The sequence below is a fragment of the Paramormyrops kingsleyae genome, chromosome 2 (genome assembly GCF_048594095.1).
Source record: "Paramormyrops kingsleyae isolate MSU_618 chromosome 2, PKINGS_0.4, whole genome shotgun sequence".
In the NCBI taxonomy this organism is placed as follows: Eukaryota; Metazoa; Chordata; class Actinopteri; order Osteoglossiformes; family Mormyridae; genus Paramormyrops; species Paramormyrops kingsleyae.
Window position 1 is genome coordinate 7,450,458 of NC_132798.1, and position 26,263 is coordinate 7,476,720.

Consider the following 26,263-nt stretch of genomic DNA (forward strand, 5'->3'; position numbering starts at 1 on the left):
TCAGCTATTGATGGGTTTTCCGATAAGAACAAAGACATTGTCTGTCGACTAACTCAATCTCTCTGTGCCACCTGGGTCTTTCTAAGAACAGTAACCTCACCTCACCCCACCCCAAGCCCCCATGTATTCATACTGGGAATTTGTAGACAATTACGGGACTAATCAGAGAGAAATGAACATATATAGTGGTCAGTTAAGACATAGTACTCAAATTACTCCCAATGCCACATGGTTCATGGCTGTCCTTTCTTGCTTTGTCCTGACTTTTCTTGCACTTGCAGGTCGTGTTTCGTCCTGAGGCTCACTTGGTCAGCTAAAGCAGGCCAACTCCTCAAAGTTGCCTTAAAGTACAAGAGAATCAAATTCATTTTGCACGGTGCCAAATAACTCTGACTCCCATGCAGTCTTCTAAAACCCCTGGAAGTCAAACCATTACCCAATGTCCCCTGTGACTGCTACAGCTTTTTGGGAAAGCTAAGTGCGATCATTAACCACTCACTCTGAGGGGACCTGACATCACACTGAGGAAAAATAAGACAAAATGCAAGACGGAACTGGTGCAGGAGATAGATTCACTGGGGATTCTTGCTTGTGTCTCTATGAAAAAGAACAAGCTGAAATCTGTATGGAGCAGCTACTTCACCAATCCCTCAGACTGACTGCTTAGGATCAGAAGCCCCACAGAACTCCTCCAAATTGGCATGAAATTATATATCCCACTGCTCAAGATAGCAGAGCTTCTAGACGGCCATGTTGGGTTTTTTCCCCGGAGGCATTGGAATGAAATACACACACTTTGCAGTTTTAGCTCGTTTGAGAAAAGTTCACTCTATACAGGGATGTGATCTCGGATTTGTCACAGTCACTCTGTAACTAAGAGCCTAAGCCGATTGGCGGATGCCAAGAAGTTCTGGTGTCAGAATGAATGGGACTCGGAGTTTTGCTTTTTTCTTGTGTATGTGGCTCAATCCTCAGTCCTTTGCATAAATTGTAGATACTTATAATGCTACAATTGATCAGATTTTCTTGCTTTAAAACAATGCTGTTGTCCATATGCAACCATTGACGAATATAAGCTGAGAATGTGGTGTCTTCAGGTTAAGACACAACTGAAAGAGACTATAACATCCATCCATGTATCAGTCCATCAGTCTGACCAGGTATTGTCAGAACAGCATGGAACTGATTATGCTTGATTGCTTATCATTAACAGTTTGGATTATAATAAAATTCAGATTATTCAGATTTCAATTTTGGTGAAAACTCAAAATAAACCACTTAAACTGTTTCCTGCCCACTGGCATTTGTCCTGATTGCTGATGTACGGTTGATGATGTACAGTATACTTGTTGTTGTAATTGTAGTCCCTGATATCTGTGCGATATATAATCATCGCTATAAACAAGCTTATCTGACATGCAAAAATGTTTTATTAGTGTTCTCTGAAATGTCCACCTAATATTTCCTCTTATGGAAATACGGATCTTTGGAGACTTGGAGAAATCCAGATCTTTCATCAAGAATTTTACCCAATCTGTCTTCTCAAGGAAAGGATGAGTCCAGACCGAATGAACATGATGCAATACGCCAGATATGATCTTAGTTTATTTCTTTCATTGGCCAAAACAAAAGACACAAGCTTGATGGATTCAGCGACTTTCATCATATTAAATATACAGCTGCAAACAAATGGCACTGAAGTGGAAATTAAATACACATGTATTAAAGTGCAAATAAATCACAAGGTTCAATCATGCTTAACATATGAACTTCAAAGAAAGAAAAAGATGAAACAAATGATTCTGATGTCATTCATCACTCAGTGTGGAATCAAAGCATCGTGACGACAGTTAGCGATGTAGAAGAATCTGATGGAAGTGGCTCAAAAATGTAACACCTACTCGCAAGTGGGATAAGTGATGGGTTTCAAGTCTTAATAGGAAAGAAACAAGTACCGTAGATTTGCGCAGCACAGGGAGCCCAAAGCCCAACCTCTTCTGCAAATATGGATACATTTACTAGGTTCTGACATAGTTCCTCAGCCTAGGAACATGGGTGCATTGGAAGCTGGCGTAGACACTCTGAGCTTCTTTGACTGCAATGCAGGCATATGCTTCTGGCTCTTGTCTGCATTAAGGTCTTGAGCCACAGAAGACAATCAGAGGGATGTTTTTATGTTTACTGGCTTCTATTAAATCGCCCCCCCCCCCCACCAACACCCTAATGTAGCTGTTATAAATTGCAGCAAGTACTCTAGTAAGCGGTGACCCAGACTGACCACATTATACATGTTTCTACCAGTTTCACCACCCAACTGACCAGCAGAACCGACTGAGCTTGGGCTCCCTAACCCCAATACAGACATTGAGATATAAGATACATTCTCTAAGGTTCACCAAATCTTATAGACCCTTGATTTATAGAGTCAAAATAAAGTGGTGAGAAAACCTTTCTGAAGTTACATAATTTCACCAGGAGGTGGCAATCTGTGTGTCAAAAAATACCATTGGAAAAGAAGCAAGACTACGTAGAAAATGAACAAGGAAAAAAAAAGGTCCACCTATGTCATTTTGTCGCATCTCATCGATCAAAACAGTCTGCACCAAAAACATATGGAAACAGGTGGCCAGTTAAAGCCTCTGACCTGCGAACACAATGAGCTGAAGTATGACACCATTAGGTCACCCTGGCAGCGGTGGCGTCGATGCGGGGCCCAGGAGCGTCACTCAGCCGGGGTGAGCACGTTGGTTTAGCAGCAGCTGTCGAGTATCGGGCTGTTTCGGCGTTTCGCAAAGGCAGAACCACCTGCCAACCCTAACCGTTGTTAAAATAAGCACAGTAACCACAACCCATTTGGATCTACACAACCTAGCTCCTCATAATCATCCAGCAGACACAGTTTCTCCTCTGATACTTCAAAGTTAGGTTTACGAGCTGAACAAGTTGACTTGTGGTTGACTTTTAACAAGTGCTGGAAGTTTAAATGCCCTTATATAGTGGTCATAAGAGATGCAAAGTGCTTATTAAAGTGAAGCTATATCTAAATAGTCTCCATGTTTACACACAGAGCTCTGAACATTTCCTGTTTATATACATTTTTCTTTATAACATATACATCTTGGCTACTTTTAAGCAATGCTTTAACCTGATAACAATATAGGGAAAACTGCAATTCTATACTTGGTAAAAGAAAAGGGGAGGAAACCTTAATATTCACTGTGTTGGTGTGAATATGGAGGCGTCTACTCTACCCACATACCACAGGAAGGCACTAGTGGATTCACACGGCCACAGCTGTAGTATGGGTTTAAGTGCAGAGCCCCATCTTCAGAGATTATTGCATAGTGTTGTGAGTTATTTACACTTTGCACATCATTTGGTATTCTGACACAGAAGCACATAGTCTTCCCAAGCCTTCTTCGTCCTTACACATAAATTTCACGACTCCCTAACTGACCCGAGCGAGAGCTTAGCATAGTGCTTGCCTGTGATGTACAGTTTTAACAAACTGTATCCGGTAAGATCGCTTTGGAAATCATCTCCCCCAATCCCCAGGGGCAAACTTTCACGAGAGACGAACACTTTAAATTGCATAGTGTCAAAATTGATCCAGCAAACACTGTGCATTTTCACAATTCCAGATAAATAGCATGGGGTGCTTGTACAGTATGACGGCTAATTCGGCTGACCTCTTCGCATGACTGGCCGTGTTTGGAACCTTACGCAGGAGTACAAACAAAGTCCTCGACAAAGACAGTCTTTCAGAGCTAAAGGAATACGTGAAACATATGAGTCTCTCGACCTCCTCCACACATACGTAAGTTCCAAACCTCGCTAAGCTGTTTCAGGTATGGTCCCATTTAACACTAGGGAAAAAAATCTCCTGACTAGCATGGCTAATGTGTTCCCCCATGACCAGCATAGAGTCATAACATGCATCCTATTCAGTCAACTCAGAAGACACCTCAGACTCTCTTTAAGATTCACCGTGCCCCCCAAGAAACAGAGAGCCACAGCCAAACCTTTCTTTAAAATCTGTAACTTATTTCTAGCATACAAAACGAATAACCACAGCAACTTAATAAAATAACAAATTAAATAATATAGTAGGAAAATAAATATTAATAGTATTCCAAAAAGGCTTTTAAATATTTGTTATTTTCCCTCCTAACAGACACTGGAAGTCAGTATTGAGGAACCAGCTTCTCCGGGTCAAGGGATCATGTGGTTTTTTAATCCAGAGAAGAGGTTTACATCTCCAGCACTGACTCACTCACCAGTTATGCTACAGATTGCACATTGAAGAGAACATGCTTTTTAAAATTTGTTTCCTGGTTGAATTTGGAGATGTGTTTCATTGTCCACCCTGTTTGTGCACCATAGGGTTTGGGGAAAATAAAATTCTTGATGTGACATTTGTGCTACATGTCATTTTTTTTAATCACCACCCCAACCTTTTCCAGCATGTTTAGAGATATTTAGTTTGACGCCGAGGGGGATTATCTTCATTTTTATTTATTTTTTTGGTGTTCTGCAATAACCTCTAAAGTTGCTAGGATTCCCATCTTTCCAAAAATAAGAGGGAAAAATAAATAAACCCTGTCTGGTGTGAAAGTCCAATGGCTCAATTACAATCATAGAACAACACAGGGGGACAGATGGCTCTTTATAGTCCAGCACAGCTAAATGATAAGGGCTTTAGGGACTGATGAAATGCTCATCGAATGTTCCTCAATGCATTTTCTTTTACAGTGTAGGCCAATTACCCTAAATATTCAAATAGTTATCTCTTTTGCTTTTTTCCACTGTTGTAATTGTACTATGTAAGAAATACTCCATACCATGAGTAAAATGATCTTTTATAGATATGACTCTATTAAATATAAAGTAGTCTGACCCTTCTTTTTGTTTGTTTTTTTAAAATATATAAAATACATTTTATAATCGAATGCATGAATACACCTGTTGAACCAAGAGTAAACTCTACATCAGTGGCCAGATACTCAAAGGATGCACTCATATGCTATCAATATATAAGACTGAAACACAAGCAATATATATACTTTTTTAAAAGGTACTTGTTTTCCAAGTTTGGAAAGGAAATGTCCTCACACACCCAAAGGAAGAGAGCACTGTGTTTTTTTTTCCCCCACAGGATTTGCAGTGTACGCCGCATATGCACTTGAAGACGACTTAGGAGTTGTCACCGATAGTGCGCTTCTTGGTGTAGACGCTGGCCAGGTCCCTACTTCGCAGGTTGGGGTGAACCTTGAGCATCTGTGGGCCCGTGGGCCAGCGCCAGCTTCCTCGGGCTTCTATCGCAGTCGGGGCCGTGTCCTCCCCAGATAGGCAGGGCTTGCTCTGCAGCAGCTGGAAGAGCATGGCCATCTCCGGGCCCATCCGGGAAACAAGGCTGGTCCTCACCAGGTCCACGGTCTCCTCGTTACACTCCATCAGACTCTGCAGGAGCTTGCTGTAGAACCTGCGAATTGGGAGGGGCCGCAGTTAAGGTCGGCTGGTGGGATGTAGCAAGGCTCCACAGATTTCTGGCGGGGGGGGGTGGGGGTGGGACTCACCGGTTAGGGAAGTGGCTGGGCAGCTGAGCCACGTCAGCAATGGCCTCCGGGTTGGAGCGGGCCACAGTGCAGATGTCCAGCTTATTGTAGCACTCCTCCTGCACCTCAGACACCATCCTCTGGATGGTGGAGCAGCGGCGAATGGTAAGGAAGACCTTGGAGGTGATGCCGCTAGCCATGCATTTCAGGCTTTCCTTCACGAAGGCTTTACCCTTCAACAGATATAGAAAGCAGCGTCATAGAGCAGCAACTCTGGGGCCTCAGGTTACTAACAATGAGGGAGGCCTCTCAGTGTCTTTGGGAGAAACACAAATTCCAAGCCGCACTGAGACTGAAGACCAAGCTACCGCTCACACAGAAGACGGCGTGTACCTGAGTGTCGAATTTAGCAGCACTGTAGAGGAAGGACTTGCAGATTTCATGCATGCCATCTGTGTCACAGGTGGAGTTCTCCAGACAAGCAAAGGCACTGCAACCCACCTGGAGGGCGCTGTTGAGACAGCGTGCCACATCTGCTGCGGACAGGAAGAGGAACGTCAAGAAGATAAGAGAAGCCCAGTCATCCTACATCTACCAAGCTCCAGCACCTATCTGACGCCAATACAATCAGCCTGAAACTTTTCGCAGGTTGAGATCTTGGGAGCCGGTGCTGGATTTGTCTCTCTCTCTCTCTCTCTGAACGCTGCCCTCACCTACTCCACTGATCGACTTGATTGAATCAGCTGCAGTTCAGAAGAGTTCAGCGTCCTGCAGAGCCACCGAGGACCAGAGAGGCTGTGGTCTAGACAAGGCGGCATAATGGTAACCTCCATCTCAGTTTAACTCAAATTTGACAAATGATGCATTTGCTCCCTCAGACACAATAAGCAGCAGGCTAAGAGGAATCAAGCCCAGCTATTCATTAACATCATCTCCTTGCAATGCATCTTACACGAGTCCCTCGTTTTCTATTTTTGGAGTCTCGCTGCAGCATCCTCAACTATACATATAGCAGTGTGTCTCCCGCTAACTTAGTGGCAAGCTAGTTAAGGTTTGCCCTACAGATGAACTGGAGCTGTTCTCAGGGAGGTGGGGGAGGCACCATGTTGGACTGGAACTTTGTGCTGACTGCCGTTTCTGGCTCGAAACACACTGCTCCATTATGCTCATGTATGACATGACAGTTACATCGACAATGACAAAATGGCACACGGGCGTTTCATTAGCAGAGACGCTAAAGCGTAAAGGATTGTTTTCTCTACCTGTTTAAGTTCCTGCCTCCTGAACAAAATCTGTATTTTCAAAGCAGACCCACAGTGGTGCATGTGAAAGAGTGACCAGGGGTTAGTGTTTGTAGCCTTTGACAGAATCGCAACACAGTGTTAATAGAAAGACAACAATATGGCAGGGGTATTGAGAAATTGTTCCATCTGATACATTCTAGAGAGACTGGAGAAAATTGACCTTTGTTGAAATGAGATGACATTATTGAAGGCAGAATTTATTACAAGGTTTCCATAATGGCCTCAGCTTAGGATAAGGAACCAGGTTTCATGTTGATATGCATTGATAAATAGGCTAGTTTGAAAAAGCTGAATCATTGTTGTTTGTGTCAGGATATTGCTACAATTGAATGTTATTAAAATAATACAATCAAGCATCTCATTGTAGAACTGCTGGTCAAACAGTTGACAGGTTTAAAACTGTAAGTAAAATGTCTTTCAGCAAATCACTAGTCCAGGAGCAAATAGAATGGTTAAAACACATTTTGCATCACATTTTTTAAATCTCATCAGAATACTTAGTGAGGCTGAAGACCTAGCCCCTGTGTCCCCCTAGCCCATGTGTCCCCCTAGCCCCTGTGTCCCCCTAGCCCATGTGTCCCCCAAGCCCCTGTGTCCCCCTAGCCCCTGTGTCCCCCTAGCGCATGTGTCCCCCTAGCCCCTGTGTCCCCCTAGCCCATGTGTCCCCCTAGCCCCTGTGGCCCCCTAGCCCCTGTGTCCCCCTAGCCCCTGTGTCCCCCTAGGCCCTGTGTCCCCCTAGCCCCTGTGGCCCCCTAGGCCAGTGTTTCCCAACCTGATCTTCAGGGTCATGATCCACATTTATGCTCCTAGGTGAGCATCACTGCTGGCACTATTAACAGCCTTTGCTCATTTTGAAATATTGTCCCAACTTCACTTACAATTTTTTTTTGGTCACATTGTTCTAACCTTAGAGTGTCCTTGACATCGTTCCCTCCCCCCACATTGTGACAGCACGGCACCGCCCATCTGAGACAAAGTGAAATCGCCTGGCAAGCCGGCGCCCCTCAGAAAGGCGCCCCACACCGTGCACGTCCTGCTCTGTGCCAGCACCGCAGAGTGGGCGTTACTCAGATGAGTGACAGAGAATGATCTTGCATTTCTGTCACTATCTGAAATATCTGTGGTGCCCCTTAAACAATGCCAATCTGAAGGGTAGGTAAGAAGCTCTAGAAGGGTATAGATGGATAGATTGATAAATAGATGCATAGTATGGTACAGTATAACATAGTACAGTATAGAATCACTATACACTATACTATAGTGTATAGTATAGTATACTATACTATACTACAGTGACACTATACTATAGTGTCACGGGGGCTGTAGCTTACATTTCTGTGTGAAATGGACTCCCCAGGGGAAAAACAACATTAAATCGTTCCTCATAGTCCATTTATGTACCTACCTTAAAAAGGTACAATTTGTTACCCTTAAAGGTACAACTGCCAGATCTTTGAGGGTACAGCCTCAGTGACAAAGGTAGAAATTGGTACCCTTTTTCCTGAGAGTATAGTATAATATAGCACAGTGTAGCATAGCATAGCATAACATAGTGTAGTATAGTATAGCCCAGCATAGCACGGAACAGCAAAGTATAGCCTAGGATAGCATAGCATAGTGTAGTATAATGTTCCTGGAAAGGTTTTTCTTCATTTGTACCCAAGTTGCATTGACAATACCTAAATGGCACACACGTTGCATTAGCAGGGACCCAAAACTGTAAGTGATTGTTTTCTGTATTAGTTTAATTTTCTGCCCCAAAAACAAAATCTTCATTTTCAGAGACCTGCAGTGGTGCTTTCATTGTTTGTATGAAAGCCGGAATCCCAAAGCTGGCTCTCTGCACCTGTTCCAGAGTAGGATATGCACCAGCTTCTCCCTTGGCTGCTGGAACAGGGAACCTGCTGACGCCAACCTGAAAATGTGTCAGTGTAACACCTCTCCTTTTGGGGGGGGTGGAATGGGTTTCAAAACACGACTATGACGTAACAGGAGAACCTCTCGTCAGGGCTCCCCTCACCCTAACCCCACAGAGGGGACCAGGCAGATAAGATCTAGCTTTACAGCAGAACACACTCATTGGGCTAAGGTACCATCTCTGGCAGGGCCTTGAAAGAAGGCTTGTTCCTTTTATAGACCTCCATTGTGTGACATAGGAAAGCGAGCCCGTGATACAGACCATAATTATAAGTGGATCCTTCCTGATGTGTGCTGACTGGCCTGACAACTTTGAGGTCAAGTGTATCATGAGCTGCTGAATCAATAGACAATGCAACATTTTCTACATTAGTTGTTCACTCACTCGTGCTTGTCTAAAACCCAGCAATGGGTTTGTGTTGGGTTACTAAATTAACTTTTCAGTTAAATGTATGCAGAATTGGTTATTATTTCACTCACTGGAAAGTCCATTTCATCCATTCAGCTCACAATTACAGTCAGTTATCCATAAACTATGTTTATCCAAGCTACTAAAAATTTAAATACTTCTGAAGAAAATTTGATAAATGTGCAAAACAAAACTATTGCTGCAATATAAATCATACTTTTAAAGGGCCAAAGCTTAATTTGGCTTCATTCAAAATTCGCTGACCCTGTCACAGGCCTGTGTGTGTAGCAGTACTTGTTCTCATATAAAGTATAACTGTTAATAAATGGAAATTTATTTCTTGATTTCTTAGCTATGATATATTCAGTGCTCATTTTTAAAGACAACCACAAACACTCAAGTAGAGTTGGCCAACTAGAATAGTGTGTAATCCAAGATTTTTTTCATTAAAATGTGTTTTAGTTTATACGATAAATGACAAAGGTCCACAAGCATCTATAAATATAGAAATTTTCTGTTTCAACAGGCAGGGCATAGGACCTCAGTGCAGTGCAGTGTTACACACAAAGTTTACCTTGTTGTCCAATGGAACTGATTTACATAGGTATTCACTGATAAATTAATGAATGTAAACTGAAAATACGCTTTTATCGTGGAACTTGACTCTAAGGAATCTTCAGATTGATTATAATGTTCACTGCTGTGCACATTTCCTCCTAGTACCCACTGCCCTTGTGGATGTTATTCATTATCTAGCGGAATCTGGCATGATGGACTTTGTGGCCGTTAAAAATGTCAAACGGCACATTAATCACCCGAGTCGGTACTTTAGGCAAATAAAATCGTTATGCACATGCATGGTCATTTAAAAGTAAAGCATCGTGTAATGTTTGCAGCACAAGCTGTTATTCGACATTTTAAATGACTTTTACACGACGCTATTGGTTTTACGTTCAAATGAATTACTAACAATGGAGACTTAATTGCAATTACCGAGTATCTGTCCAAAACTCTTGTTAAGAACATCAGACTGTATTTATTGCGCTTGGCGTTGTCTTGGCGTACTGTTATTCAGGCGGTGCTGGCGGCGGAATGCAGCATCATTCTTTGGGTTATGGACGTGCGGTAGCAGCGACACGGACGAGGAGCGGCGTACTTCACTAACCCCCTTCTGCTTACTCACTCTGGCGTATCGAGTATTTCACTATTTTAATCTATAGTGAATAATCTCCCCTCCATATCAAGCAATATACTTTAGAACGAAGACCTTACATCCTATAAATATAGCAAATACAGGCCTATATATTCCAGAAATATCTATTAGCCTACTATAGTAATTGTGTAATAGACGTAATATCATAAGTGTTGTATTAGCAATTAAGATTAACTGGATCCTGCATTCAAAGTAAATGTATATACCATAAGTAGCATGATTATTTTCCCCTTCATTTTTTTTTAAATTAAGGTAGGGCACGCGCTTTACTTTTGTGATGTCGCGTGAGAAGCTACACCTGAACGTCTCGCTCAACGATCACAGAAATGTTTTAGAAGAAGCGAGTTGTAACCTGGTCATTGTGTTTTTTTCTATAAATATATGTACAGAACTGGGATTCTGTGCCGTAGCGAGCTGAATCCAACAAAACGTGGACTGGTTCCACAGTTTTTTGCGCTTCCTGCAGTGAGTCAACCGTCTTTCCTAAGGGACTTCCCAGTGCACTTTCTATCCTGCGGCAATCCCGCCCTGTTTTAAATTCGACCACCACCTGTAGTTCATAAATCCAACGCTGGTTCCAGCATTATGAGTGCCCGTATGCCCAATAAGTCACAAACAAGGTTTAAAAGACATCTAACCATACTCTGACGGTGATCCCAAATACCAATGCCATTTTGCATTCAACATATTTGTACTAGCCACTGCACAGCGACACGATTTATTTTAAATGCCCAGTCACTCAAGCATCATTATGCAAGTAAAATATAGCACAAAGCATAATAGTGTGTTTCTTACAAGGACTGCTGGCGGAGACCCGAGATCTTCTCGGTGAGAAGGACTCGTTCTGATCCGATTCGTAGGCAGACGCAGTCAGCGCAAGCAGCAGGAAAAGTCCGCTCCTCTGAAGCATGGTTTAAAAAATGATATGGAATGTCTTTATAAAAAGGCAAAATGAAACGTGTAAATGAATCCTCCTTATGTCGAACTTTAATGTATTTACTATTGCGTTTTGCAGGTATATTTTACGGAGGTTGCCTCTTCTCGTCTGTTCTTCTATACAGTAAAGTATTGCAACCTATTTTCTTGTGCATGTTGGAAGGAGCGCAGGGTCCAGTTTATATAGGCATTCTGTATCAATGATAACATGTAGCGCATCACGAGCCCGCCGCTTAGTCCAATCAAATCACAGCATAGCATAATTAGAATTTTACATCAAATCGCTGTATCTTTCAGAAAGTTTTCGGGTGTATCTTCATAAGTGATCTGTACTCGATATTGGATAATGCAACTTTCCAGATCATGAGTTTAATTAAAATAACTTTTTGAAGAATTTCCGTAACAGCCACGCTTTTTTTCTAGCCAAAATCGTTACTTTGAAGTGAGGCATCTTAAGTAACGTAGTAATTATTTAGTATATGTCTGTGTGTGTGTGTGTGTATATATATATATATATATATATATATATATATATATATATATATATATATATATAGTTCAAAGGATAACTAAAACGTAATTGTGCTTAAACCTGTTCCTTCGTTTATTCTTTCAATGTGGCAGTTTTACATTTGGTATTCATTTAGTCATCTTTATATATGCTTATTTAAAATCACAGATCTCTTAGGTTTTCTGTTAGTAATGTACCGTCATAACATTTATAATCAATCAAGCGTTACGCTACTCTTGATATTAACAGTGATGATCATGAATATCTGAGCTTATTGAACATCCTTTTATGTTTTAATCTTCCTATGATTATAAACACAGAAGTAAAGAAATACTATCGTCTTGCTTCCGTTGTAGCTGTGTAATGTTTAGTGGCATCGGTATCGGCAGCCATTTACAAGTATGAAGTTTTTTCCAATTCACCTCGCGTGTGCTGCTGCTGAAATGGACACATTATTGGGGAAAGGAACGAAAAAAAAAAACCATCGGTTGTGTGCCGTGTTGTGCGGAGATCTACTAATAATTATGGCTATAGGACTAAACACTGGAGGATCACTGCAGAGAATCTCATACTACTGTAAGCGCAGTATGTACGACTACGTGGTACATCACCCACAGTACTCATGGCCATTAAAACTTTCCGATCTGATACGCATAATGAGTTGTACAACCTATTTATTTTGGCAGGTGCTCTGATGGTGCACCCTCTAATCTCACTTAAATTTTATGAGTGCTAGGTGTCAGAAGTTACAGTAGGTGTTTCATTTACAAGCCGGTGTTAATAGTCAAATGTAGCACGGTAAGTACCGCACTTAAATGTCTCTGAAAAACATCAGGTGGAATTATTCAAATGATTTTGGTATTATCTCGTTGGCATTTAGCTGAACCGTACTTATTAACGAGACCTTTGTTGATGGAGTGAGCTGGCTGTCTTCAACTTCGAGATAAACTGCGCGATTATTGAGTTGCATGGTGTTGTGTATGGAAAGCTGCCTTTGTTGACTTTATTCCTTATTACTTCCTAATGGCGGAGAGATATGCGAAGCTACATCAACTACAGCGAGGACTGGTTGCCAGTGCCTAGCGTGTCGGACGCCGTAGGCTTGAATGCATGTTGCTGTCATTTTGAAGAACTGGCAGTGTTTTTTTTTTTCATTGAAAATAATTTTTGTATCAAAAAGCCTGGCAAGATCAAAGAGAAATACAAACAATTGTAGTATATCGTAGTATATGCCTTTACAATGAGTAATGAAACTTGATTCAAACATAATTGAGATTGGTCTCCCCCCCCCCCAAAAAAAAAAGAAAAAATGTTCTTTCCAGTGTGCAATGCGGACCTTTACTTTATTTTCAAATATAAAGCGGAGAGCCAAAAATCGTGGTGGAGAAAGTCAATGACTGTAATGTAGGTGTGCCATTGTTCCTCGTACCATGAGAGAGAAAAGTACATAGCTCTACTAGGAATAACGTGTAACCTAAATTCGAAGAGTATGCCTTTGTTATATTATTTTCCGAAACCAATATGGATGTATAGCTTATGAACTCGTTATACGTAATCACTTGTCATCGTTTTATCGTATGATATCAGACTTACGTTAAATAAAGGTGTTCCGTGTTTGCGTCATGATTAAAATACTTCACTTCGACTATCTGTCGAAGGCGTCCAACCTGAGGTAAAAGTATCTTTTCCATCACTCACATTCTTCTCATTTAAGAGGTATACTGCGATTACTTTTAGGTCATTAAAATCTATTGTAAAACTATATAATGGAAAGTAGGTATCAAACAAAGTGCATGTTAGAACAGCTAAATGAATTAATTAACATATGATTTTTTTTTTTTTAACGCTGACTTCATCGGTTTCATTTGCATGAGGTTCCAGCTCCTCTTATGTTCAAGTCTGTTAGTCTCCGGTTGGGTTGGTAGCTTGTTATATACTTCTCTGCCTAGTCCAGAGCGAGTTCGACGGGAGAGATATTGTGTATTTCCCTTCTTCTCTGTGATTTTCATTCTTTGGTCTCTTGGAAAATCATGATTATGAGAGCAAATGCTGAGTTTTATTGTTAATAAGCATGGGATCCTGTTCCAGTATCTGGCCTTCCTGTTGGCCGCAAATGATTTCCTTCAACTGATTGCTATGCATCGAATAATTAACCAATTAACATCGCTGCAGCAGGGCCCTGCATTTAGCAGATTGGAAGGACTGCCTTTTTTGCAAGCTCATAAAGGATAAAAGTCTGTCCCATCATTTACAGTGAGCAGCCATAACATTAAAACCACCTACTTAATATTGTGTACATCCCATTTGTGTGTGTTAGGGCAGAGTGGTGTCTCTGAGGCTAGGGATCTGTGCCAGCAATCGGAAGGTTGCTGGTTTGAATCCTGTGAATGGCAGCAGTGATCTTGGGCCCTTGAGCGAGGCCCTTAACCAGCAATTGCTTTGTCCTGGGTATGATGTTAATCTCCATCCAGCCCTGCAAGGAGGTCCTCCAACCTACAGGGAATTTTGGGGGTTGGTGGCAGGATTGGCACTCCAGCCACGAGAAAAAAACTCACACTGGTGTGGGGCTGAGATATCACCTACTGCACTTAGGTTCCTCAGGTGATACCTCATTCATCATTAGGTTCACTTAGGCCAGGACTAGGTGGTGCAGTGGGTGTGGCAATGTGCTGTAATCAGTGTGCGCGTGCCCCCCCTCCCTTACCTGCCTCTTGTGCTGCTAAAAAAGCTGTGTTGCTTAGAGGTATGGACTCCACAAAACCTCTGAAGGTGTCCTGTGGTATCTGGCACCAAGACATTAGCAGCAGATCTTATAAGTCCTGTAACTGTGAGGTGTGGACTCCATGGATTGGACTTGTTTGGCCAGCACATCCCACAGATGCTCAAATGGGTTGAGATCTGGGGTATTTGGAGGCCAAGTTAACACCTTGAACTCTTTTTCATGTTCCTCAAACCATTCCTTGGCAATTTTTGTAGTGTGGCAGGGCGCATTACCCTGCTAAAAGAGGTCTTGCTATCAGGAAATGTCGTTGCCAAGAAAGGGATGTTAGGTGGTATGTGTCAATGTAAGATCCACATGAATGCCAGGACTCAAGGTTTCCTAGGAGAACATTGCCCAGAGCACCAGCTTCCCATACTGCATCCTGGTGCCATCTCTTCATCAGGTAAATGAGGCGTATGCACCTGGCCATCCACATGATGTAACAGGAAATGTGACTCATCAGATCAGGCTACCGTTTTCCATTGCTCTGTGGTCCAGTTCTGCTGATCACATGCCCATTGTAGGCTCTTTGGGAGGTGGACAGGTGTCATCATGGGCACTCTGTATGGCTACGCAGCCCCATATGTAACAAGCTGCAATGCATTGTGTGTTCTCACATATCTGTCATAGCCAGCATTAAGTTTTTTTTTTTTTTTTTTAGCAATTTGTGCTGCAGTAGATCTCCTGTGGGATCAGACCAGATGGGCTATCCTTCACTCCCCATAAGCAATGGCCCATGGCCCCATCGCCGGGTCACCAGTTGGCCCTCCATGGACCATTTTGGTAGGTAATGACCACCGCATACTGGGAACTCCCTACAAGATCTGCCATTGTGGATGATCTAACCTAGTTGTATAGCCATCACATTTCGGCCCTTATCAGAGTTTGTTCATTTTTCCTGCTTCCAACACGTCAACTTCAAGAACTAACTGTTAAACTTGCCTAAAATATAATGGCATCCTTGACAGGTGCCATTATAACAAGATAATCAATGTTATTCGCCTCACCTGTCAGTGGTTTTAATGTTATGGCTGATCAGTGCGTTTCCACTGTTAAGAGAAGCAAATTGCATGAATGCAGCCGTAGCCTGTGGAAACGGCCTGGAAGACTGGAGTTAAACCACGACTGCACGTGTGCGTGTGTTACAGAACAAAAAAAAATTATGCAGACGTAGCATTTCTGAAAACGAATGAAGCAAACAAACAAAAGGAATGAACAATGCTGAAAGATCGGCCAATTGTTATCAGGCTGAATTTGGAATTCTGAGCCTGTATAGGAAAAATATCAATGTAATACTTTTTTTTTTTTAATGTATGTAGTAATGTTCAAGTCCAAAAGCCAAAGCAATGGCTCTGGGTTTAAGGAGGGTGAGAAGAAACAACCACAGCATCTTGTTTTGTTTAACAATTGAAGGCCTGAACCCATTTAATAGCTTTTTTCTTTTATGTAGCCACTGTTTACTGGAAAATTCTTTCGGGGCATGAAGTACTCTAGTTTAGCCTCCGTCCCCCCTACCACACGCACATAACTGTACATATGTGGGAAACACGCATCGCAGTTAATTTTCGGCTGAGAAATTAATTCCAAATCCTTATTTTTTACTGTTATTCATGGTGGCTACATTTTTTACTTTTATTTGTTTTGATTGTTGGTTGACGGTTTCAATTTATATTAATATCAAAGAGCAGTATCTCCCGACATTTTGAAGACCTATATATAGGTATATATCTAGTATATATCTGTTTTCTCAATAAGTACAAGGTAGTATCTGTATATTACATGCAAAGTTCATAGGCAGGGATTTTGGGCCCAATGAAGGTATATCATAGTGGGTCCCGACACCTGACCAATCCAATCATCTTCCATATTTTTAGGCCCCCCAGGGAGCTTCATCTTCACCTGTGATGTATCCGTGTGCCCAAAGCCCTTATTTGACCAAATAAACAAACCAGAGAAAGTGATTTCTGTGCAGTCCTGGTAAATATATTTAAGACCATCGATTAAGCTGAAGAAAACCATTCCATATTTACCTTGCATTATTGTTTTAGAATAGACTTGTTTTTTTTCTCCTGAATTTAAAAGCGCTGAGTTTGGAGTGCTTTCTAAAAGGTTTACTCCGGCTATGATTGCCTTGGCGATGGCACTGCTTGCCCTTTGAATGGAGGTGCCCCGGAGCCCTATTCTGAATGAAGCAGTTTCACTAGGGCTCTGTCCGACAGCCAGTCCCTGTGTGGCGCTTTGAACACAGCAGCACAGGGTTAGCTGCGACGCTCGCAGTAGCTGCATCTCGGTAACGACGCTGGAGGCTTGTCCTGCGTCAAAGTCTGACGCTGATGAGGCTCGTGGCTCATGTTGGGATCCATGAACGTCTCGTGTACCACAGGTGCCGTTTATAAATGAGTGTGGACAAATCAGAGTACAGTATATCAACTTATGACATCACTATGACAAAATCATCATTGTGAATGTGAGTTCTATTAATTCTTATGCTACAGAAATATAAGTTATAGCGTTATTTGTGCTAAATCTGCCATTGAATAGTGGTGGTATGTGGTATATGGCTTTATTCTGAACTGTGTGTGTATGTGTGTGTATAATTAGAATATATAATTAATATATATTATTATATTCATATATATTATTATATTATTTTATTTGTATATATGTCTAAAGGAGAGCAAATGAGGCATGTGAAAAGATTAATTCCAATGTATCTGTATTTGTGTAAATAGCATGTGAAGCATTTAATCAGAAACTAATCATCGTTTTAATTACAAATCAGTTAATAATCAGATCAATTACAGGAAGTGAGAAAATCTATAAGGATATTGATATGTGCTGTTTTGGAAAGGTGTCTCACATTTGGTGAGCTTTCACAGACGTGCATTTGAGATGATTTGAATCTCTTGCGTACTGGCGAGTGGGGAGGCCCTCATCTGACGTCACCGTCCCCGGGTGGCACTGATGAGGACATCTGCAAATGTCAAATGGATTCATAGAGTTTATTCTCCAAACATGATCCAGGGGAAGATAAGATTGTGTGAAAGAGCACGTCACACAGAGCCCGCTCACAGGGCGAGGGAAGTGGGCAGGGGTCGAAGTCGGGGCAAATCCTCGCTCGCCCGGCGCAGCAGAGCCCCGCCCCCTCGCTCGCCCGGCGCAGCAGAGCCCCGCCCCCTCGCTCGCCCGGCGCAGCAGAGCCCCGCCCCTCTGCATAGGTCACTCTCATGTAGACATCATCTCACTTGGTTTTTACCTCATTGGGTCATTTTGCTTTGGGTCCTTTCCTGGTTACCTGCTTGTGGTTATTGTTAACATTCCCAGTTTTAATATTGCTCTGAAGTTCTGAAAAACAAATAAAACCATTAATGTAATTCTAGATATTTTAGTAGTGTTTCATATACCTTGCTTTTAGTAAGCAGGCCCAGTCTTTCTTTTTCTATAATATTGACATGTCCGGGGGGGGGGGGGGGGGGGTTGGCGGGGGCGGGGGTGACCTTGGACATTCAGAGATTTTTGTTCTTTTCTCCCTACTTGGGAGTTTTTGGTTCCTGTCCTCCATCGTCATCTTTCTTTCTTTCTTTCTTTCTTTCTTTATTTCTGCATAAAAATTAATTGAATTGAACTTTCCTGCCATAGGTGGGGGACTCTGCCTGCTACACACCAGCACACACAGAGGCATGAGTCTGCGTCTGTGTAGTTGCTTGTAGATTCACGAAAACAATACGCAAAATGTTCTAAGAAGCTGAGCTGAGACTGCTGATGACGTGAGCATCATGTACTCTCAAAATTGTTAGATCTAGGATTCTGCTTTTCTCACATGTGCAGTGACAATAATTTTACATTTCAAATTCAATCGCTCTATGCAATACTCACAGTTCTTATTGTGAAGAATTTTGGTATGAATCCTTTAAAGAAGATGTATTAACATGTCCACTAGGGGGACTTATAAATGGGGATCAGGTGGGAGACTATGTGCCTAGTAACTCTAGATGAGTATAAATGAACATACGAAGAGTTATGCTTGGCTTAAATGGCACTCTGGAATCTCATTGGTCATTTATCAGGGATAAAACATAAATTTGATTCTTTGGTTAATATTTGCTTTTTACTTCCACGTAGTTTATGAAGCGTCAGACAAGAACAGATCAAGAATATATCAGATCCCAGCAGAATTTAGTCTTTTGTATTAAATTGGTAGGGCTAATAAATCAAAAACTAGACCAAGACGGCACACAGCGTGGGGGGACCTTCAGGAACCCCATGGGGGAACACTGCATGTGTGCCCCCCCCCCCCCCCCCCAGGAATTCAGGGATGAGACTAACAACCCATCCAGTAGATTATAACAGGAAGATCCCTATATTCTGCATGTAGTTCATGATATTTTTATTTAGTGATATAAGGCAGTTTAAATTATCTTTTTCTTTAGTGAGACTTTTTACGGTACTGTTGTTTTTGTTGCCATGTAAACAGTATTGGTGTCCTGCACTTGAGATCTCACCATCTGCATGCCCAGTGATGTCGTCTTCACAATATGACTGCTGTGGGGCTGGTGTGACCCTGGGATGCCTGCCCCACCCCCCAGTACACGGTGACAGGACATCTCAGGAGTGGTGCATGGACCACAGTTTGCCAGGGAAGAAGTTCAGGTCTCAGTATCGTTGAGTGAGAGAGAGAAAGGGGCAGACCGATGATGGCCATCTCCAGCCCTGACTCATCAGCTCAGGGAGAAGATATGAGAATGATAGGTCCATTGTAAAATATCTTGAAGCCCTCTGATGCCCCAGCTGTTGCAACAAATCATTACCTCATAAACCCAAGCTAGGTGAGTCTATCCCAAGGGCTTGGCACTGATGTGATTATAACATGAGGATCAACTGCTTTCTGTGCAGTGTAAAGAAAAGTGTCACATGACGTGTAGCCAGTAACATCCAGATGATGAAAAAGCATGTTTTGTTCTAAGGGGAATTAGTGAAGCATCACAGCGTTGTCTGGGATTCAGTTACCCTTCCTTAAGGGGAAGACAGACGTAGCATCTGATACCAACATTACACAAACTCTTTGCTCTCATGAAAATGCTGATAGAGGTTTAGGGGAAAGTTTAGTGTCTGCATCTCAAAACGTCCAAACAATGTATCACGGCGTTAGCAGTGTACTTCATTCAGGGTATAATAATATAATTTCCCCTTGCTCCAGCAAGCACACGGTCACCTTGTTAGCCATGCTGTTTTAGACTATGCATATTATCCTGGCACCAAAAACTTCCAATAATTTAAGAAAAAAGACATGTGAAGTTGAACTGAAAAGAATCACATGTAGTTCTTTAGTGCCCGTGTGCCCAGTGCTTCTCATAGGAAATATTGAATGGAACAGTAGTGAATGTTTACGACGTGCAAGATGCTATGTGGCTCTTAGTTAAGGTGACTTACAGTGGCTATCGTTTCGGCTCACTATTTTAGGGGCACCGTAGTCATATTCAGCGTATCATCTGGAGAAAGTCTTTTGCCACAGTGTTTTAAGACGAGAAAACAGATTCAGAGGACCTTTCTGTCAGCAGCTGGCTGAGTCTGAAAATAGTCACATGTATCTTAGGAATTCTCTGCTGAGTCAAGTATACCTGGAAAATATAAATAAGTATAGAAAGTGTTAAGAAAACTCTTGCAGTGCTGTGCCTTCAACAAGGTAACTAACTTGGACTGTGTAAAAGTCAACAAGAGTGATTCAACTGGTCTGTTGTAACCTTCACTGGTCACAAAATGTTTTGGATAAACTGCTAAGAAATAAAAGATATAGCAGCAACTCTAAAATTGGGGTAAGAAATAGACCTTTTAATTCTGCTTCCACAGGTAATCCAAGCTCTGTGTTTTTCCATACTTTCCCCCCCCCCCAGTCAGCCAATCACAAGGCATCATACAGGAGAATCGGCTGCTGACGTTAGGATTGTCACAGTGCTCACCATTGGCAGGATGCCGATTGTCACAGTGCTCACCATTGGCAGGATGCCGATTGTCACAGTGCTCACCATTGGCAGGATGCCGATTGTCACAGTGCTCACCATTGGCAGGATGCCGATTGTCACAGTGCTCACCATTGGCAGGATGCAGCTTGTCACAGTGCTCACCATTGGCAGGATGCAGCTTGTCACAGTGCTCACCATTGGCAGGATGCCGATTGTCACAGTGCTCACCATTGGCAGGATGCCGATTGTCACAGTGCTCACCATTGGCAGGCTGCAGCTTGTCACAGTGCTCACCATTGGCAGGATGCCGATTGTCACAGTGCTCACCATTGGCAGGATGCAGCTTGTCACAGTGCTCACCATTGGCAGGATGCAGCTTGTCACAGTGCTCACCATTGGCAGGATGCCGATTGTCACAGTGCTCACCATTGGCAGGCTGCAGCTTGTATCGACAGCTGTGTGAAACTGAGCTGCGTTGTGCTGTGCAACTGAGATACCAAACTTCCCCATTAAACATGAGAGAGAGACCATAAACTGCCAGAAAACACCTCAGAAGCAGTTTCCTTGACTTAGAAATTTGCTGGAATTATTGTTATTTATTGAAAAAAATGATTATATCTAGAGGAAACTCGATTGCGGTCTGGTTCGTCTGGTACCACTAGATGTGCTTAGATGCGGTTCCTTATAAAGTGCATGATATTTGTGTGATGATTGAGCCAGCCCACTTAATGACAAATTTATATCAAGCATAGGTTTTTAAGCAATGTCTGTGAAGCTATTTTCCCCACAGCTACCTTGAACTTCCTCTGGGTCAGTCAGTGGAAACTCAGCCTAGCAGCACTTGTACCAAAACACACTCCCTGGCAGCTGAATGCTGTATGATGTATTATCTGCCTCAGTCGTACATCGCTTTGGACAAAAGCATCTGCCAAATAAATAAATGTAAATGTAAATATATTATGCTCTGAGAACAACTGCAAAGTCAATTCCTTATTCCAAAGTCATACTCCATTACTTTCATGCTTTATTGTCTTTTTACTGCATGACAGCTCAGTAAACATATGTCACAGAGCCATTTTTCGTTTTTTTTTTTAGTTCAAATGTTTGCAGACAATTTAAGACACTCTGAACTTGCTTTGTTTATGTTGCATGAAACAATTTGCATTTTTTTGTGATACATCTGAACACTCACTGGATCCACACATCCACAACTGACATTGACATTGACCATGCTACTTGCCCAGAACATGAAAATGAGGACCAAGCGATCAAAGGTCCTTTCTGGCTGATTTGGTCTGGTGGTGGCCTAAAATTCCTAAGGGCTGAAAAAGTCCATCTCGCAAGCAACGAAACAGAAATGAAAAATAACACCTGATGAATATCAAACAGGCGAGATCTCCAAAGGTGGGTCCTTGTGGGATAGCAGCTTGAGTGAAAAGGAGCTTCTGTTGACCCCTGTAACACGATTGATCTACAAAGGCAAGAGTGGAGTGCGTTGTTTTAAAGGGGACACCCCTAACCAAGGGCGGGACACCAGGCAGCACATGTGAATGGGTACTGAAACAGTTAATTACATACATTGATCTCCGCTCCTTCCTCTGTTGCTACGGCTACCCTGCTGTTCCGGGGGCAGATTTCCAGCGGTTTGTATAACAAGACGACCGTGTAATCTGCTGTGAGGCTGTGACAGTTCATTAGCAATGAGGCAGAATTACGAGTATCAGGGGCTGCGGATGAGACAAAACTCGCCTATGAAAAGATTCAAGCTCATTTCATTATTGACCCATTTTTCTAATAATGACAATTGCTGTGCGAGCTGCACCCTGATCAGTTCTTGCGGAGAGTATCATTACTTTGTGCTTTTACTCGTTGGGCCAAGTCCATGCAACGGGGCAATAGGTGATTACATTCCCATTACAACCATTGCATAGTGTTCCAGGATATAATGTTCTGAGGATAACCTTAGAGGACCTTGTTTATGATGCTTAGGAGACATCAATTACTATTCTATCCCATTCTGTAAGAAGCTTCTATCTATGAAATCCTTTGGTTGTTGTTCTGTTTATATGAGATCCCATGGTTACCTCTCCTGATTCTTCTTTGTTTTTTGTTGGGCAAGCACCTCGATGAGAAGTTCTGGCAGGCCAGGTTATGATTGAGACATTCTCCCTGCCTGTGACACTGACACGAAAACCATAACACAGAGACCAAAGCAACGACCCGACGCAGACCCATCAGATCAGTGATATACCACCTCTGCGGTTGATGTTGACAGAGTAGAAGGGGATGTTCGTGTTGTGTAGGGTCCATTCAAGGACAGGGAAAAAAAAGCCTTTAATGACAGCAGTATAATTATAGTCTGCTTCAGACATTGATATTGGGTTTTGGCAGGATGACACAGCAGCCCTTAAAACAGAAGAAAGTCCCATTTATCAAGGAGCTGGGTCTTAATGAGTTTGATCTGATGCCCTTAACAGCTTTGCAAGATATCACATCTAAACGTCATCTGTGCTAGAGGGTATCCCTAGGGGAAAAGGGTGAATGAATCATGCGCATCTCAATAATATGTATTATATTCCTTTGACTTAGACCCTAACCCTCCATAAAATCTTTGTTCATAGTAACGTGAAGCTATCAGTGTGCATTTCAGTGGAAGGTGTGTGGTTTGTCGGGGAGGGAATTGAAGTGGCAAGATTGTTGGCTCCCAGTATATGTATAGAAAACCAGTTTCCACTTGTTTTCAGTGTTATGTGCTAGCATGCTGTAAAGTAAAACCACGTGGCCATTAAACAAAAGTGTAATTGCCTGCGTACATTTTGCAGGTGCTTTAGTTACAACATGGTTCCATGTGAGGACGACCTCATAGTGATCTGAGCACATGAGGCACCTGCAGGACCACAGAACAATGGCCACGAGATTTAGTGACTTGTTGCACGAGTGGCACAGTTGGGGTGATGTGACACTAAGCAAAAATGTGCATGGGAATCACCCTTGGATTTGTCCAACGCTAAACAAATCTTGTGAGTCGTTTTTGTGCGACCCCGGTAAACCTGTTTCCATAGTATATGCAGCATTACGCAGTCCCGAGTGATCGTTTACATCACATGACGCATTCATTTCCTTCTGAGAAGAGCTAGGATAAAAATGGGCAAATCCACAGGGGACATGATTTTAATAGCTGCTCTAAGGAGTACAAGGACAGGGCTATCAGGCTATATAATAATGCCAAATGGAACAAGAAAAGACTAAGAAGTAAAGAAATGTTTCCCTTCTTCAGATCAATGCAACAAGCCTAGGAATTAGCATTAGCTGCAATGCTAATTTCCTAAAGGGAAGTGATTTACAGAGTTTGTTGATTTCAGCGACTCTGGCTTTCAGAGACCTATGTCTCACGGCACTGCTTTACTGTACCTGGTCCTTTAAACGGCATCCAAAACAAGAGCCTTCCCAGATTCTCGCTCCTAAACCGCTTCTGCCCCGTTCAGCGAATATGACTCGTATGTCAGATTGACATAATCAGCCAAATGAGCACCAGCTGGACGTCATTACCGCCGCACGCTCTCAGGGCTGAAAATACCTTCTTCTTCGTGATGAACGCTCAAAGAAAAAAAAAAAAGAAAAAAAAAAGAGGCCCCTTGTGCTTGGTCAACCCTTCCCAGCGTCACAGCGCTCTCTGTTGTGACAGGAAGTAGATCTAGTCAGAACGCAGTGTGCCGACATGGATCAGTTCCCTGAAGGGTTGGTGTTCCATATTGACACGATGTTTCCCTGTACTTGTAGCTCTTTGTATTCAACTTTCACCTCATGAAAGGGAAAGAGCAGCCTCTCGGCTGGGCACTTATGTCAGTCATGCTTCCAGTGCGAGGGAAAGACACACGAATGTCATGAAACACAACACAGAGCTGAACCGCCCTGTCCAGCTTCATCCATGTAGCTGTTCAGAATGAGAACCCCCTTTTTTTAAGGATCACATTCTGTTTTTTAGAATATTGCATTTATGTGTATGCTGTGTACTTTTAAAATCTTTTTACTATGTTTTCTTTCTTTGCACTTAGTGTACTGGCTTTGCACCTTGTCGGTTTGGCAGTATTTGTGTGTTCATCTGTACATTATGTTCTTGCTGCTGTATGCACTAGAATTTCTCCCTAGGATTAATAAAATTAATCTTCATCCTAATCAGCATGTTTCGGTTGGGGCACAGGTAGAGAATTTAAACACACTGTTAAGACAGAAAATACACAAATACACAGATATATAAAACAATGCAGGCTTACTGTCCTGCCCTTATTTATAAGCCTGCAATTATTTGTTTATTTATTCATAGCACATCTTCTTATTCTCTCTCTGCGTCTTTTTATTATGTTTAATTATGTTTAAGTGTATTTATATGCAGTGATGCAGTGGTAGTTGAGAATACCTTCTGTGGCTGCACTGCACTTCCAGTGTAACCTAGCTAGGCAGCCTCACGACTCTGCAAGTAAACTAGCGAATAAATAACGCTGAACCCTGGGAAAGATGACAGTCCCACAGCACAGAGAATCTGCTTCTGTCTCTGCTCCCCATAGTCATTCCCATCTTGGCATAATGATTATACTTGAATTAGTAACATCAATTTCATTCCACTGCTTCCCTTCACATCGTGTGCTATTTGTAACGATGTTGAGGTGCACGGTTTGATCTAAGTGCATAAGACCAATTCTTCCGATATCTTTTGTTGTTCTTCTATTTTCCTGGATATTGCTGCTAAACAAGCTTTGTTTCTTATCATATATACTCTATTAATATTCATTTTTGTAATTTGATTTTTATTATATTGCACGTTATTCTTTTCGACCGTTGAAGTTGGTTATCAGGGATATTGCTGTAAATTCATTGAACGATCTCACATTATCACAGTCCAGTCACTCACAGTTGTCCTGGTGTGTTTTCATATATAAGTGATAAACGATCGACTTCATACGTCTTGTTACCCTGTCAACCGCCTTGATTAATGATAACATAAATATCCTGACATCATGTTGGAGTAGCTTGTGAGCTATGCGGCGGCATCCCTGCCTCACTGCATATTGGAGACGACACTCCGAATTTTATTAATTCGCTCTCCATTGCAGGAGCTCCATCTGTTATGCGTTCTGACCCTATGCGTGTCGTTATTATAGTTCGCCGCTTATGCAAGAGAGAGCATGCGGAGTGCTGTCACTAGGCTACTACACGGCACGGGGGACTGTTTTTCACAGCCGCACCATCATTCTGTATCTCTGGATCTACCCATCCATCGTTCGTACTCATTTATCCAGCACAGGGCCGCAGAAAGCCTAGAGCCTATTCCAGGAATAACCGAAAAAGAATGGGAAACATCTTGAATGGGATGCCAGTCCATTGTAGGCCCACACAATCACAAATTAAGCACTAATTTAAAGACACCAATTCAGCTAAATGTAATGTTTTGGGGGCCCAAAAAGACAATAGGTGCAATAGGTTCAGGAGATGTGTAATGATTGAGGACAGGAGTTCTATAGAAGATAGCTGGGTAATGGATGACTACTTTTGAACAATCCCTTCTCTGGTAGACAGGTGGGTGTCACCCCTGAGATTTTTGTTGAGCAGATCTAGTAAAAGAGTTAACAAAAAAAAAATGGTTAGTATATAGATTTGACTCCTTTAGTAGAAAGACTTCTGATATACATGTCATACTAT

At 42.2% G+C, this 26,263-nt stretch overlaps 1 protein-coding gene and 2 long non-coding RNA genes across 4 annotated transcripts in view; 2 read left to right on the forward strand and 1 right to left on the reverse strand.

Moving 5' to 3' along the window:
* LOC111857511 (uncharacterized) overlaps nucleotides 1-4,413 on the forward strand; it is a 42,164-nt gene extending 37,751 nt beyond the window's left edge. The window contains exon 2 of the long non-coding RNA XR_002841372.2: nucleotides 4,175-4,413. This is a non-coding gene — a long non-coding RNA (uncharacterized lncRNA). The remainder of the gene's footprint in view (nucleotides 1-4,174) is intronic.
* On the reverse strand, nucleotides 1,588-11,514 carry stc1 (stanniocalcin 1). Of its 2 annotated transcripts, none has more exons than XM_023838456.2 (4): nucleotides 11,194-11,514; nucleotides 5,949-6,088; nucleotides 5,577-5,788; nucleotides 1,588-5,482 (listed from the first exon to the last, which is right to left on the reverse strand). In XM_023838456.2, the coding sequence occupies exons 1-4, from the start codon at nucleotides 11,306-11,308 to the stop codon at nucleotides 5,194-5,196; spliced, it is 756 nt and encodes a 251-aa protein (XP_023694224.1). In that variant the 5' UTR covers nucleotides 11,309-11,514; the 3' UTR covers nucleotides 1,588-5,193. The 2 variants fall into 2 exon arrangements, with proteins under 2 accessions (XP_023694224.1, XP_023694223.1); XM_023838455.2 differs by having other exon boundaries at nucleotides 5,949-6,091.
* Nucleotides 11,515-12,549: 1,035 nt separating this feature from the next.
* Nucleotides 12,550-26,263, forward strand: part of LOC140587686 (uncharacterized) — a 34,040-nt gene continuing 20,326 nt past the window's right edge. Inside the window, exons 1-2 of the long non-coding RNA XR_011989366.1 lie at nucleotides 12,550-12,643; nucleotides 15,268-15,389. This is a non-coding gene — a long non-coding RNA (uncharacterized lncRNA). The remainder of the gene's footprint in view (nucleotides 12,644-15,267; nucleotides 15,390-26,263) is intronic.